The 16,516-nt window shown below is 41.2% G+C and overlaps 1 protein-coding gene across 3 annotated transcripts in view; it reads right to left on the reverse strand.

Annotated features, from left to right (window-relative positions):
- Window positions 1–16,516, reverse strand: part of ANKRD17 (ankyrin repeat domain 17) — a 94,271-nt gene that overhangs the window by 26,373 nt on the left and 51,382 nt on the right. For all 3 annotated transcript variants that reach the window (XM_075150412.1, XM_075150411.1, XM_075150413.1), the window contains exons 8-15: window positions 11,469–11,706; window positions 10,712–10,903; window positions 10,221–10,330; window positions 9,310–9,397; window positions 8,174–8,301; window positions 7,556–7,699; window positions 6,865–6,967; window positions 4,564–5,319 (exon numbers count right to left, since the gene is read on the reverse strand). In XM_075150412.1, coding sequence (XP_075006513.1) covers window positions 4,564–5,319; window positions 6,865–6,967; window positions 7,556–7,699; window positions 8,174–8,301; window positions 9,310–9,397; window positions 10,221–10,330; window positions 10,712–10,903; window positions 11,469–11,706 — 1,759 coding nt within the window. The remainder of the gene's footprint in view (window positions 1–4,563; window positions 5,320–6,864; window positions 6,968–7,555; window positions 7,700–8,173; window positions 8,302–9,309; window positions 9,398–10,220; window positions 10,331–10,711; window positions 10,904–11,468; window positions 11,707–16,516) is intronic.

A 16,516-nucleotide genomic window follows, 5' to 3' on the forward strand; every position in this document is an offset into this window, starting at 1 on the left:
GCCAAACTGACAAATTAGAAAACCTGAAAACTAACACAAGATACTTAACATTTGAGCCAACAGGATTTTCTCCTTACTGATCTGCATGTCCTAAATCAAACTGTGTATCTGGAAAAAAGCCTAACATTTTGGAAAGAAACACGGCGTTGTTCGCACTGTTCAAGTTCGCTGCTGCTTCGAATACTTCATATTTTCACTAAGTGCAAGATGTTACAGAAACCAAGCACTTAATCATCCCATGTCACCTTTATGTTGACCAGTAAGTTTCTTACTAGCGCTGTCTGATTGTCATGAGCACAAGCATTGTTCTTAGGCATTTATTCCTCATCTCTTGTAATGTCAACAGTAGATGTATGAAAGAACTGTTTCACGTTACACTGCAATAAGCCAAGATGAGCGACTGAAAAAAAACTGCATTTCAAGAAATACACTAGATACCTCCTCAGCTTTTTCCAACTCGTTTCAAGCCAGGTCAACAGGCTTGCTCCGTATCAATTTCTTCTCCTCTGCCCCCAATTTCTCTGCAGCGTCTTAAGTTATTAAAAGTTATGTTCCTGCCACACATGCTTAAAACCAATACAGAACACTTCAGATGCATAACATACCTTGAATTACAAGAGTGAAAGTTATGTTCTGAATTCAAATACAAACACACAGCATTGCTTCCATGCACTAACAGCTCCATGGATGAAGCCTGAAAAGCATACCACACCTGTAGTCTTGATGATTATTAGTTATAGTCTGTGAGGCGGACTATCACAGGCTCAGTCCCACACAAAACCAGCTGCCTAGCAATACGTGAAAGTTTCTTAATATTCCAAGGACAAAGGTCTAAATGCATTTACCATCCATTTTCAAGAACAGCGTAACCATTGCCAGCAACCAGTTGTAGTCACACCAGTGCGTAAAAGCCTGCATCCTCAGTTTTCTGCAGCTCCTGCACGGGTTACAAGTGGGACAAAACCTCCTGATTTTTCTGTGATGCTGGCACTCTACAGTTATATTTTCAGAATTGAGTTTCTGTGAAGAACTTAGCGTCAATGCACATTCGTTCTTACATTCTAATTTAAACAGTTAACAGTTAAAACTGACTCATCCCACAAGGTAGGTGCCAGGAATTCATCTTATCAAGTGCTTCAAGATTCCTCAAGTTCTTTGTGAGGCTCTGTTACTGGACATAATCCTTTGGATCGTTACTACTTTAAAAAAAGTTTGCTATTAAAAACAGGGACACATTTTTTTCTTCATATCCTTAACACACCATTTAACATACGCAATGTTTTCATTCACGAGTTACAACAACTAACCCTCAAAAATACTTCTATTCACTAGCCTCACAGCAAGCAAAGAACTTGTCCAACATCTGAAGCTGAAGAGCGAACCTTTTGCTTGCCATCAATTCCAGCAGGATCAGAAAGGAGTCCTAAGTTAAATCTCAAAGTTTATTTACTACTTTTTCAACTTATCCTATTTCTTTCTTGAAAAAAAACCCCAAACCCCTTATCCCGGTACATTCTCTCACTGTATTTCCAGGCAAATTGCATAGAGCTCTGGTAATACCAATTAGCTTCTCTAATAGCAAGGAATCCTACTTTGAAGTCCCAAAGTTGATCTAGCAACAACACTTGACCTCTACAGCACCAATACCCATGTCTTATACTCGCCTCTGACCAATACCAGCATTTGCACAACCTGGCCTTGTTTTAAACAAGTACTTAAAATGGGGAAATTAAACTCATTGTTCGGAATTAATGAAGCAGAGAAGAACATTAGATAAAGTTTGCACAGTCAAGGTGAAGATTTGTTTTTGTAACCAGTGCTGCAAGCCATAGCTCCGTGATGGAACTAAACTCAAGTCATCTCAGGAACAGAGATTTTAATCCATGGGAATACTCTAGAGGGTTCCTATTGAAGCAATACACAAAGCTACCGATAAAATATTTAGCTGCTGCTTACATGTTTTGAGTTACATTGAGCCCATTTCACCTCCGCCCTAAGTTCTCACGTGGGCATTCAAACTGGCACTTACATTGTGTATCAGGTCTGTATCTGCTCTCGCTTAAAAAAATGCCTAAAATTCGCCACTTCACAGAAAAGCAAAGATGGAATTGCACCTGTACAGTTTTTAACAGACGTGCCGCAAATGCCTTCCAGAGCACAATTTGCTGGGGGATGAAGGGATTGAGAGCAGCCCTGCCGAGAAGGACCTGCGGGTACTGGTGGAGGAAAAGCTGGACGTGAGCCAGCAATGTGCAGCCAGCCAACCGTGTCCTGGGCCGCGCCAAAAGCAGCGTGGCCAGCAGGTCGAGGGAGGGGATTCCGCCCCTCTGCTCTGCTCCGGTGAGACCCCCTCCTGCAGTGCTGCGTCCAGCTCGGGGGTCCTCAGCACAGGACAGACCTGGACCCGTTGGAGCGGGTCCAGAGGAGGCCACCAAAATGATCAGCGGGGTGGAACGTCTCTGCTATGAAGAAAGGCTGGGAGAGTTGGGGTTGTTCAGCCTGGAGAAGAGCAGGCTCCGGGGAGACCTTATTGCGGCCTTTCAGTACTTCAAGGGGGCTTATAAGAAAGATGGGGACAAACTTTTTAGCAGGGCCTGTTGAGAAAAGTAAGAAAGAGAAAAATTCTCTTGAGAAAATTTCTTAATTGAGAAATTTTTTACTGTGAGGGTGGCGAAACACTGGCACAGGTTGTCCAGAGAGGTGGTAGATGCCCCATCCCTGGGAACATCGCAGGTCAGGTTGGACGGGGCTCTGAGCAACCTGATCGAGTTGAACATGTCCCTGCCCACGGCAGGGGGGTTGGACTAGATGACCTTTAAAGGTCCCTTCCAACCCAAACTATTCTGTGATTCTATGAATTTAGACCCCATTGCCAATAGCATGTGTGCATGCATATACTAAGAACTGGGATTAAGTAGTGCAAAAACATTCACTCAAATGCACGTTGGAAATACTTGACCTTTCCAAAAAGGCATGCACGAGCATTTGGGTACGTGGCAATCGTAGATCCTCAAGACGTTACATGCAGTTAAACACATAACAAACGTCCCAACTCAAAGTTTACGTTATATTTAAACACAATTGAAGCGCATTGCACAGATTCTTCGTAAGTAACCACGAACTGTAATTATCCCACCTCTCGAATTGAGTAGGTGGTATTATTATGTATCCCAGCGCCGCCACGTGACAGAAGCCTTCACTATCAATGCATGATGGACGTAGTTTTATCTAATTTTTCATGCATCCAGTTTGTTTTTTATCCACTGACAGCTTCCCATCTGTATGTCTAGGCTTCAATTTTAACACCAGATTTTCAGAAAAGAATCTCTGTAGCTTCTGAAAATTTCAGTCATCTTTAATGAGGCTTTGCCTGAACATCATGCTACCCATTAGGTGCCTAATTTGAAAAGTGTTGTTCCAAGTATTTTAAATACCACCACCAAGTGTTTTTAATCATTACCCTATCTTCTATTCACTCTGCACCATTACTGCACTCCAACAACTCTCGCAGTATGCGCAGGACCAGCTCCATGCCTATGCACCTCTGGGCTAAAACATTCTTGGAGACTTGCCTTTCCTCCGGCACACGCCCCTCAATCTAGCATGCTTTACAATGCACACTTACCAAAACAGACAGCACTTTTAAAAACGAAAGTTCATTTCATTTTCAGCTTAACCAAGAGCACCTCAGCAAATTTTCATCAAGCGAGACCATTTTTTCAATACCATGTCCTAACAGTTAATCTGTATGCAGCTAAGCATTCAAAATGATTACTTCAGCGACTACTTTAACATGGAAAGGGGATTAAGTGCAACTGAAGCGGACATAAAGGAAAGCAACACTGACAACTCACATTTCCTACAGTATTTAAAACCTGTTTCATTCTTTTATTTTACTACTAAAGGCCTTAAAGCACTGGTGTCACTGGCCAAAGAATTCTCCTAAGCGACTAAGAAGAATTTGGTAAGGCTAAATTTCTTTTTTGCTGATAAAGCAGCCATTTTTATGAGTAGACATTTTTAAGAGTCATAGGATTATCATCTTTTTTTCCAAACGTAAGTAAAAGCTTCCAACAGGTAGACTATTTAAGGCCAACTAGAGCAGCTCTCATTCACAAGACAAGCCTACAGGTTCTTCACATATTATGGGCTTGATGTGGTGCTATAGTTGCTCGAAGCCCATTCTGAGCGCGCCACGTTCGCTAGTCCAAAGTACGAACCATTATTGTCAAGATGCTGTTCCTGAGCTACAAACAGGCCGAAATAGAACTGCGAGACCCTAGCACATCCCCCCGCAAAACTACGAGGAGTTAAAAATGCCACTTCCGACATACCAACCTGACAAACAGGTACCAGTTAGCTCAAGAAAAGGAAAGGTAACTCTGCAAATTGAACAGTTAAAACTGGTTTTCTGAACTCCTAAAGACAGGGATCAGTGGGCTAGCGGTACTTGCTGTAGAGCTAGCGGGAATACACAAACGCACACACACACACATAAAGAAGTGGACATACCCTCAACTGGTCAAGCAAATATTATACCTGCTCATAACAATATAAACCCACCTGCCATGATGTCATCCAGCGTGTCATTGAGCGTCTGAGCAGGGCTGGCTACCATTAACCCTTGCTGTGTTTCTGTCAGTATTCCTTGCCCCAGCCCTGCTAGTTGTGCTTGGCCCAACACTGGCTGTCCAACTATAACACCTTGCAGTTCTGTAAGATTTGCGATGGACCCTGGAGGTAAGGAACCTGCTGCCAGAGGCAAAGCTTGTGGCATCGCCAGAGGCTGAATTGGTGCAAAACCCGTCTGCGCAGCAGCTTGCTGAGGATCATCTTTAAGCAAGATGGGGTCCACTTGCTGTAATCGTGCATAGTCTCCCTCTGAGAGTTGTTCTCCTACCCCAACAGGAGTCAGTAGTCCCAGATGCTGGCAAGACTGCTGCTGCTGCTGCTGCTGGAGCTGAATTCTTTGCGCTTTTACCTCTAGATATTGCTTTTTTAGCTGCTGCTGAGTTTTCAGCTGTAACTCTCGCTCCACTTTCTGCAGTTCCTCCAAAATCTTTTGTTTCTTCTGAATTTGTTCCTCTCTCGTTTTGTTCAGCTCCTCAATCTTCTCTTTGGTGAGCTGGTCAGCGTGTGCCAATTCCAGGGACTGCAGCTGAGCGTTCTTCTCTATGGCTTCTTTTATCCTCTGCTCCAGCTCTGTCAACTTGCCCTGAGCCTCTTCTACAATGCTCTCTGGAGACTGATTGGTGATGTAACCCTGTACATCCTGGTTGTTTGCTGGCAAATGACTGCTGGACTTTTGTTTAGAAGCAGCTGTGTGAAAAAGAAACCCCCTCAGAACCAATGGAAGTGCATACGAATGGCATCCTCATTATAGAGCTACTGTTGGGATGCTAAATGGCCGGTTATCCACCAAGACACGGCACCCACAGAAGGTCAGCGTGTACTGTAAGGCCCTCAAAGAAAACCGTATCTTTCGCTATCAATTTTAATACAGCAGTCAGATTGCAATTTAACAGTACCGATTACTGCGCATACATTCCAAATAACCCTGCGCTACGTTGACATATTTACTCCAACAATTGTTATATTTTTGCCAAATGAAGCCATTGTCTCAAGAGCCGCTGTTATCAAGTGGTGCTACAAGATAAATGGAAACAAAAAGAAAGGATATGCTGTCTCTTAACTCGATGTTTTGCGTCTAGTATCGTGTTAAGCCATAAACATATGGTTACAGCCCTGAAAGCACAGCAAAAGTGATGCAAAAACATCTCGAGGGACATGTGACTTGTTCTAGGCCACCAGTTTTGTGAATAACTCGGCACATTTTAGGAAGCACTACACTTTCTAAGACTACTGAATCCTTTCACTACAGGTATCCAGCTTTGCTCAGTTGACAAACAGCGCTAGAACCCAGGATAGTCATTTATATTTAACATGATCTAACAGGGTATGTTTAGCCACTACGTTTTATCCATAGCAGACATGATTTTGCCTGTGTCAAAACTCAGCTCTCTGCCCAGGCAAGGCAAATATTTCAGCCTTCCTGTAAGAATGAGCGATGGACTAATCCAATTCATCTTTTATGAAGAAGTCCACAGTAACACAGCTGACATGGTCTGCCATACCAGGTTGGAGAAGGAACAATCGGTTAATTTTGAAGGGCGAAAGGCAAATCAAAACTCAGGATTTGAGTCAGTGGAGGTGCCCAGTTTCTTCCAGTCATCCTCGCTGTATTTCCAGAACAATACAAGTGTACACACAGTATTAATTTTATGACATGCACGCCTGTATTTGCACTATCGCTGATCCTTGATAAAAATTGTTTTGGAAGAGAATTCTTAAGTACAGAAAGCGTTAAGTGTCAAAATGGCGATATCAAAATAGATGCAAATTTAGTCCTAGGAGGACCTGAGCCACATCAGACTGAATATTTTATAGCACAAGAAATTCCGCCTTCAATCAAATTAGTCAAACCCACTCCAAGACTACTATCCTAAGTAAACACAAGTTATCCAATCAGCTATGATATGGAGATTAACATTGTTTTTACAACTTCCATTATCAAATTTATATAGGCTTCTGGGTGACATTTTGCTTTAGTCCAGTATGTCAGACTAATATATTTTAACATATTTACTTAGGCAGATTTCTTGACGCTTTATGATTACAGGATTAAATGACTGATACTTCGTATTTGGCGGATAAGCAAATCCTTAAAAAAAAAAAAAAAAAAATTGCAGTTTCCTTGACTGAATCCATAAACACTCTTCATAGGAACTACTCTGCTAGAATTGCAACCTCTATCTTCTACCTAGGAAGGATATTTAGAAAATAATCTGCAGAACTAAGACTGACCTTTATTTCTGATGGGAAGGGTTGTGGCGACATTAGCAGGGGGTTTGTCAGGCTCCTGGGGTGGGACGACCATGGGCAGCGCCTGCACTGGTACACGAGGAGCCTAAAATGTTGGATACTAACAGATTACTTTCCTCATACTCTAATCTAGTTATAATTCAATAGAAGGTAAACAAAACCTGTTAGAAAAGCAGACTTTAATGGTGACTAACAACATTTAACACGTTTTTTAATATGCTGAGTTCAATAGTTAACAATTTGAGATCATCTGACTTCTATATCCTTTGCATTTTTAACCTAAGAAATTACTGCCAAACAATACTCATCTCAGCATGGTACAGTGCTATACTATGCTAAAACAAATACAAGCCACAATGGGCTACAAATATCATTCTCAAGAGCCTCATTAAAGCAGACCTTTTCACTTGCTGGGTTTTTTTCCTCATCTCTTTTTCCAGTAATATTTATAGAGCAATAATAAGAACGATGAAAGCACTACACGGCGATGCTCAAGGAGTCTTCACCATTTTCACGACAGCTCAAAGTAATTTTCAGTGTGTTCACCTACAGTTCAGTAGTTCATGAAATGACATGACTGACTCTTCTGTCATCTTTAAACCCTCGAATAAGCTGCAAGAGGAAATGAAAAAATGCCCCACAAATCCACAGATAACCAGCCCTTACATCTTACCCTGTTTAAATCATGGGATGGTGGGGTCAGCTGAGTAGCATCAGGTGGAGGAGCAGAAAGCAAGTTGTTTGGGTAATCTAGAAGGTAACAAACCACGCTGGTATGACCACCTTTTGCTGCCTCTATTAACATAGTTGATCCATCCTGAAGAGGGAAAGATCACAGTATTAGAAAACAGCATCATCAAAACATGACCACAGTGGAGCATTTTGGGTGACAAGACACAGTATCTATTAAGACTGCTTTAATAAATATTCATTCCATCTGCAGTAAGTCCACATCTAAACTTAAGGACTCTATTAAGTATTTCCAAAAAAACCTAGTAGTTTTTAAAATTTTCCTTCCTCTTCCACAATTATGACCTTACAGCTGGAGTGCAACCTTGACATTCATGGTAACCAATATACCTGCACTCCTCCTAACTCCAACTTCTATAGTGTCCGTGAGCATAACGCCTGCTTGTGGAAATACCAGCTCTTGCCTTTTGCTTCTATTTAAATCATGACATGTTGGGTCGGTTGCCGAGAACACAAAAGGAGCAAATTCGCTCGGGTATCATTAGTTTTAAGATTAATGAAAGACTACCTCAGAGGAAAATAAGGTAGTTGAGCGACAAACCTTCAATCTGTGCGTAGGATCAGCACCATGAGCTAGCAGTAACTCCACAACTGCCAAATGACCTCCAGCACAGGCCAGCGACAATACCGTATGATCGTTGTTAGCTGTGGTCCTATTCACATTTGCTCCTTCAAAAACAGAGGGGGAAAGATTATTTTAAGAGACTTCTACCAGTTCTCCTCTACCAAAAGCGACAGGAACTTTTTTCTTAAATATGAAAATGTAGTTCTCCATGGCTGCAGTCTTACACCTGATAAATTAAATCGAACAGTCAATTATTACTATCATCAGAAGACCATTTAACATGTCACAAAAAGAAAAGCAACCCTACCTGGACTAGCACTCCAAACTCCCTGTTCAAATGGCTACGTTGTAAGTATGGAATGTCACACAGCAGGTGAATCTATTGCTTTTAAATTTACTAGCAATTATGCCAGGGCTATGCCTCTTTTTTAAAAAACAACCAAAAAAACCCCAAACCCCCCCAACCAAAAAAAAAAAATAAAAACCACCACCAAAAAACCCCCACCCACAAATGCTAAGATCCAGCGCATGGATCCATGCATCTTAGCACCAGCAAGCAGATGATTAGTTGCAGCTCTGCTTCTTCCCACTACAATCTACACAGGGAAAATGACATCACACTGGAAGGTTTAGGCCACTCCTCCTCCATACGAGGAAGGTACAAGGAAAATCGGTCAGTATCAGCTCAAGGGAGAGAAAACAGCAATTCCGAGCTCTGTATCAACAGAGATGTGAGGTTGGAGCTGATAGTTCTGACAACATCAAGCAAGTTATAGTCAAAACTTTCAAACAGGCACTTGAAGCTAAACTTCTGAAAAGACAGTGCTCAAAAGCTGCACCAGCAGCATGGAGACACCTAGTAAACCACTACTGCCGTTCCTGCTTTTCCTCGGAATTAGAGACTGGGATATAACTATTTTTATAAGTAGTTGCAGTTCCCACTAACCTCACCAGAAACCTGAGGTGATCATTACGTGCCTAGTTTGAGAATCAATGACCTACTTGAGTTAAAGTATTTGAAAGAAATTCAAGGAAGTTACACTAGTACTGACACGTTCTTAACTTCGAGTATTTCTAACAGCAGGAAGCCCAAAACCTTTTCACACTCTTACCTTTGCTAATCAAGAACTGAACAGTGCAAACATGACCTGCCCTTGCAGCTTTCATGAGAGGAGTTCTTCCACCTTCTGATTCATGCTCCTAGAGCAGATAAAGACAGGCTTGAAATTCAAAATTCTTAAGTAGCACATGTGAAAGGATGCAATTCACCTTTTGGTTTTTTGAATGGAATGACAGCAGACATGGAAGATCCCTTTTAGCATTTCAAAAACTACAGACATAAAAATTTACGTAACATTTGAACTGAGTCTATCTTGCAGACGGATGAAACTATCTACCTACCTCTGTACACGTCTGAGACTCCTGGACAAGAAGCACTCAAGCACATGGCGGGGATTTTAATTTAACAAAATGAATTCTGTCATGCTTAACTTCACTTTTTGATAACAATCTGGTATACAATCCTACTGAAATGTAAAAATCAATTTACGTCCGTCATCTTAATTCCATTTTAGTACACCAAATAGATCACATCAGAACTATCAACTGTTTGCCGCGTAAGGAGTAGAACAAATTTGCAGATACAAGTACTAACCCATAATCAGCTCAACAATTCAAAACTGAGTACCATACAGGGCTGCACATGACAAAAGAACAAAATCCCCCTATTTTTCTGTACAAGCAACCTTGAATGGCTTGGAAATGCTTTAGATATCAGTTGCCAGAGTACTGTAACTGACCCAAGCACTTTTAGGTAATTAAACAGCCTAAAATCTATCAGAAAAGCATCACCAATTCTCACTTAGTTAAAAGAAAAAGGTTAAAAGGTAATCTGAATACAACTATAACAATTAACAGCAAACTCCTTAAGTTTTCAGCAATGAACACGGGACAAAAAAAAAAAAAAAATTATGTTTATTATTTTATTACCTAATTAAATTTTTTTAAGAAGGTAATGACTTACCAGATCTGCGCCTGCCTGAAGTAAGACATCTGCTACATCAGTATGGCCATTTTCACAGGCATATGTCAGTGCTGTGTCACCTGTTGCTGTTGTTGCATGCACATTAGCCCCTGAAGCAGTAGTAACGAGCATGTAAGCTTTATGAGGTTCATTACAGAAAGTAAAGTCTCTTCATAATCTTTACCAGATGAGATAGCAAATTTTTAACTTCCCCCTTCCACTCCAACATCTATGAAAATGACAACTTAATCACACTCTAGAGGAATAAAAAAAATAAACATATACTAGAGGTTCAGTTCCAAGCAAGTTTACATCAACCTAATCTTCAAAAGCTAAATTAGGGTCCAACTAGTAAATTACTTAAGGTTCCACAAACCTTTGCAGTCAACTTTAGGAAGCTGCTAATGAAAATGTAATGAATATGGAAAAAGATATTTTTCTCTTCTGTTTACATTAAGTTTCTACAAACTGTTAACAACGTAACTCCATACCTGCAGCTAATAAATATTTAACCAGCTCCAAATGACCCTCTTGAGCAGCCTCCATCAAAGGTGTGGAACAACCCAGTTCTATGTCAGCTCCTGCTTTAATAAGAAAATCGGCAACCTCCAAAAAACCTCCACAGCAAGCCAGAGTCAATGCGGTTTCTTGCGTCTCCTCTGTTTGAGCATTGATGTTGGCTCCTTAAGAGAAAAACAACACCAAATCCACACATACATCAGAAAACGCTCGTTACTGAAACCAGTATCAGCAGACAAAACCATTTCCTGATACACAAGGCACCTTCTTATTACGTATCTCATATGTAAAGCTGCAGAAATTTTCTTCTAAAACCATAGTGTATCAAACTAAAAGATTTCAACTTTATTTAACTACTTTGGAAACCCCTCTGAGGACCTCAAAGCACATCTCTACAGCTTTTCAGCAATAACACCATCTCAAGATTGGCCTAGGCCATCGTGCAGAGTGCAAGTTAACCACGTTCGATACTCGATGTCTGTCTGAAAAATGCAAACCTGGTCTGAAGAACAATTCAGAATGACCACTTACAAAGTAAACGAGTAGAGCAAAGGATATTTTGCTTAAAACAAAACGAAACCACCACCAACTGCTCAAGAAGGAGGCGGGGGGGAGTTCAGAAGTTGTTGAAGAAGGAAACAAAAGTAACAGTAACGTAGCTTCCCGCCCCCCCCAACATATGCAGATGCCTATGGAATTACAGTCCATGGGAAGCACTGCAATAGTTACCTTGACCAAGTAACAGCGCCACCATCTCTTCATGGCCTTCTCTAGCTGCTTCCATTAGTGGTGTGTATCCTTCATCGTTTACCTCTTCCAAGTTAGCGCCACGTTCAATCAACAAAGCTGCCAGTTCGACATGCCCGCCACAGGCTGCCAAAGTCAATGGAGACTCAAAAGAGTCGGCAGGCATGTTCACCTGAGCTCCGCTGTCAAGAAGTAATCTTGCCACTTCCACATGGCCGTCCTAGGAATTAAAAAAAAAAAAAAAACCACAAGATCAAAAGACCGTCAAAATAGAAAAATTGCTCCTCTTCTCCAAAACTTTAAGTAGTCACCAACTCAAATTCCCTCAGAAGACACAGAAAGCAACAAGTGAGTGAAGAAGTCCAAAAACATAATAAAACTTGCTCAATAGTTTTCCTAAATATTTTCCCTAATTTTTTGGATAAAGGCTAAAGATCTACTATTAAATAGGCAGCTGAAGAAAATTCAAGCATGTTTTACTGAATATGTTCAATTCAAAACTACGATATTGTGAACCACCTACCAAACTTCCCTGCTGATGGTATAAGTAACAAGCCGGTCAACTTCTTCGGATCAGACTCAAGTTCAAGCGTTTGGGTTCAGCTTAGTTAGGGGGAAAATAAAAGGAAAACAAAACCCGAAAAGTTGAGAGGGAGCTCGACACTATTTTAGAAGCTTGACTCCTCCACAATACCAAAATCCTCTAACACCCAGTACTCTTCTTTGTTAAAGACTGTAGACACAGAATGGTACACGCTAAATTATCTAAGGAACACAAATTCTAAGAAATAAGTTACCACTCAAATATATTTCTTCTTGCGTTCTGGCAACAACTTCACTACTAACAACATAAGCAGTCTAATAAATAAAGGAGTACTAAAAAGAATTTCAGTGTTTAAAAAAAAAAAAAAATCTTCTCTCGGTTGACGTTCTTCCTAAAGACTACAAAACCTTTACATTGCAAAACAGTCACTCAACGCCAATGCTCCCCACTTGCTCAAAGAGAGGGAATTTTGTTTTAAATTCAACATGCAGTTGCGTTATTTGTTAAATACAGTGTATTTTAGTTATAAAAACAACACATACAGTTTGTCCTCACATCCATGCAGACCGTTAGCGTCTCCGAGTATTTACATTACAGATTCCCCGCTTTTGGGGAGAAAGGTGGAATAGAGGACAGGATTTAAGTTTAAGAATTTTGCTTCCTTCCTTTCTTAAAAAGAAGCCACGCTTGATGACATTGCTTGCCTCTTGGCTCCTGCAAAACTATTTCACTGCTCCATTTATTAGCAGAGTCAGGACTTACTTTCTCCCTCCAAGAGAAAAGCCAAAACAAGCCCGTTTGTCAGGGGTTCCTCATACATCACAGGAGCCACCTGAACTACAGCCTTCCCTTGGCAGGATTTTCCAGATACCATTATCGTGCTGTCCAACTCGTTTCACCAAAAAGTAGCTCCTAAGTTTGCTTTCTTCCTTTAGAAACAAAGAAAATATTAGAGCATATGATCTTCGTCATGTTTTTAGTATGCCATAAATGCCGGAGGTATTTCAAGTGGCTTTCCAGCTATATGCTTACACTGGAGGCCTGACAGTGACACATCCAACTGCCATTCAATTCTGCTTTTGTTTAGACAGAAGCAGAGACCGGCTTCATCACTGCGGTCCAACAACAGCACAAACTCTCCAAGCTGGTTTTCTCCACGAGGAAATTGCCATCATTCAAACTTGGAGTAACCATAATTGGAAAAGGTCTAACACACAAAACATAGGAGGACTGCATAGGAAAAACGGCAGCTTACCACGAACACAAGGCTATCCCAAGGTTGTCCTTGAATCACATAAGTACACCTTGATCTCAGATTAACTAATACGAGGCAGCAAATCGCAGCCGTTGCTGTCCTCGCCAAGCTAGAAACCACAATCCCAAAAAAGCTCTTTTCCAGCCAAAATACGAAACTGCATCTGACATTTTTACGCTTCATTTTCTGAAGTGTTTTATACCTCCATCTGATATCCAGAGAGCAAAACATGATTTCTTCTCAGAAAAATATCTAGGACATTAACTAGGACATATTCACCTTTTACGTGAAATGACAATGCTATTTTAGGGAAAAACTCCAAGACTCCATAAAGAATCTTTCCTCAGGGAAATGCAGAGACAGTGCCTCGACCATCAGGCTCTGGCAGGACAGCTCACTAATCACCCCTGATTCACGACAAGCATGGCAAATAGCAGTGTAAAGGTACGCTTTCCAAGCTTCTCATATGGGCCAAGCAGCCTTGAGAATAACTGCTGGTGTTTAACCACACAACGAAATTTTATCCGTGCCTTAACAAACCTTGCAATGGGGTGGTGCTGCTCAGCTCTTCTACAACAGCAGAAAAAGCCTCTTAACTGCTATTCTATCACAAGAAGTCGCCTGATCAATCTGCACAAGCGCACCAGGTGTATTTTAAACATCAACCACTGTGGGCAATCAGTACTCAGCCCTCACTGTGGAAGATTAGGTTACTTCAGTAAGAGAAGAAGCGCAAACTAGACAAACCTGCTTTTTGCTCCCACGAGGCAAGTCACATTGCCCAGCAATTCATTTGCATTAAACCAACGTCAACCGCTGTCTATAAAAAAGGCTCTCGGTCAGAAGTCTTCCCGAATGCCTTGTAGGACAAGGTTTAAACAGTCTCGCTGGCTTGTATGTAAGCGCTATGCCACATATAACCATTCTGTAACATGTATTCAAGTTCAGTGCTATTCTAGCGAAGATAGTTTTCTTCTGCTACCGAAGAGTGACAACTATTTCGGCGGAAAAAACGTGCTGAGATGTGAAGCCCCTGCACTGCTTCATTTCAGAGTGGAACCTTTTTAAGTACTGCTGTAGAAAGCTGCTCCCTGTCTTAAGCAAAGCTAAAGGTACTGAGACTCTCCACTGTCTGTCAATTCTGAGCAGCAGCGTGGAAATGCCTACTTAGGAACAGTTTCCTGCAGAAATAAGGGAGACAGATTTTCTCCTATTGCTCAGTAAGTCCTAGTAAAAAATGGGTCTCAACGTTTCTGCCAGTCCCATGGACTTTTGTTAGTCTACTTGTGGAGGGAAAAGGGGGGAAGAGGGTGGCAAGGAAAAGGCGGCTTGCTCCACGGCTCCGAGAGAGAACAGCTTTCTCTGCAAACTTCTGATCCATCAGGAAGCCGTCCTGATGAGAAGGCTACTGCAACACCAAATAAGCTCATTTTATCGTCACTCCTTGCAAGGACAGCGCCCGTGATATTTATATGGCTGATCTATTAAGATTTCAGAGGGAGATAAGCAATAGCTGAAGTCCTGTTTATCTACATGCCTTTCTTTCTAACGACTTCTTGAGAAGTGTAATGGTTTCTGGTAATGATTCCGCTACCTGAAGCCATTAACTTCCTTGAATAGACATCAGTGGCTGATTTTAGAACCATTACAGTTATTTCAGGAAAGGGAAGAACAAATAAGGATTTGCGGCACTCCCCTCTGGCCGCAGATTCACAACGTGACACTACACAAGGCTAACGACGTGAAAAACCCAACCCATGAGAAATCTACTTAGAGAGGAGGGTAAAAAGGAAACCCGAGAGACATGTTTTCAGTTTTACATTGAAGTCCCATATTCAGATGAAGGATTTGGAATGTGTTGGCATAAGGCATAAACAAACTACTGACCTCCCTAAGCATGCTGCAGCTATGCATCCTAAACAGTAGAGGAAACCTCTGCAGTAAGCGTTGCTCAACAGCCTACTGCAATTCAGCATCACAAAGAAAACGGGGGGGGGGGGGGGGGTCTAAAAATGGAACCTATTTCTGCTCCATTTTATTTCATTTTCACTTCTCCAGCAGGAAGTTTCAAAACGTTCTCAGTTCTAGAAACACAAACTGACACCTGCTGGATTTTCCACCCTGCTAGCTTACCCCTGCCAACCCTTGGTATGGTGCAGGGTTAATAAACTCATGGCAATGTATTCAATTGTCTGAGAGGGGGTACCAAAGTCTAAACAATTCCTGGACGAGAAATAAAGGGAATAAATGGGCACATCCACTCCAAAGAAATCTCCAAAAGAAAAGGCCAAAGCAATTCAATCCTATTACCTCAGGCAATATGTAGGAAATAGATTTCAAATAGGATATGTGCTTTAAAGAAGATGCAGATACATGAGACTTACACAGGTGTTCAAGCCTAACGGTACTTCAAACAGAAAAACTATCTCAAGACATCGATTTAACAACTTCACCACGAAAGCCTGGAAGAATCTTAAGTCCGGCAACAGTTATACCACTCCAGCATTAAAATGTACCCATACGTAACCTTTTCAAGCGAAAGCTTCACATGTATCTGTGTTCTACGGCAAAACACTATTATCCAAAAATCGGAGTTGTTCTCAGAATCTCACTCAATTTTAGAAAAAGATCACCTATTCTACACTGTCATTTTACAACTGCCTCAGAAGGGCAAAGCAGCAACATGAAAGTACTCTTATTATTAAGAAGTTAATTTCCCATTCTATTTCCCAAGCTGCTCCCCAAACAGCTTCTGATCCTGTTTTCAAGGAGCACGCGGCGATGTGAACCATACCGAAACAAGTCGCACACGCACACCTAAACATAACCACCTACACTGAAAGAGAACTTAGCTTAAGAACTCCTTAAACATGACATAGGTATATTAAATGCCTCCAATAGCCAAGTTATGACCATATTCACTGCCTATGTTTAGCACATTAGAATTGTTAAAAGCATTTCAACAACCACTGAGAACCTTCCACTTCCAAGTTATTTAGTTTGGAGATGCCCGTATAAAGGATTTGCCCATCGTAACGGAAAGTTGCTCACCCAGAAGCCTGCAAAATTACACAAAGCAAAAAAAAAAAAGGTTCGGTTCAAATAACTTACTATTCTCTACTTTTGGCTATCTCTTGAAGTCATTAATTTACCTGAACTGAGGTCACAAACGTATCTGTTTCAAACCAGGTCTCCACAATTATCATGAGGGCAAAATGCAAAGATCAAGTG

This window comes from Calonectris borealis, chromosome 4, assembly GCF_964195595.1.
Source record: "Calonectris borealis chromosome 4, bCalBor7.hap1.2, whole genome shotgun sequence".
Classification (NCBI taxonomy): domain Eukaryota; kingdom Metazoa; phylum Chordata; class Aves; order Procellariiformes; family Procellariidae; genus Calonectris; species Calonectris borealis.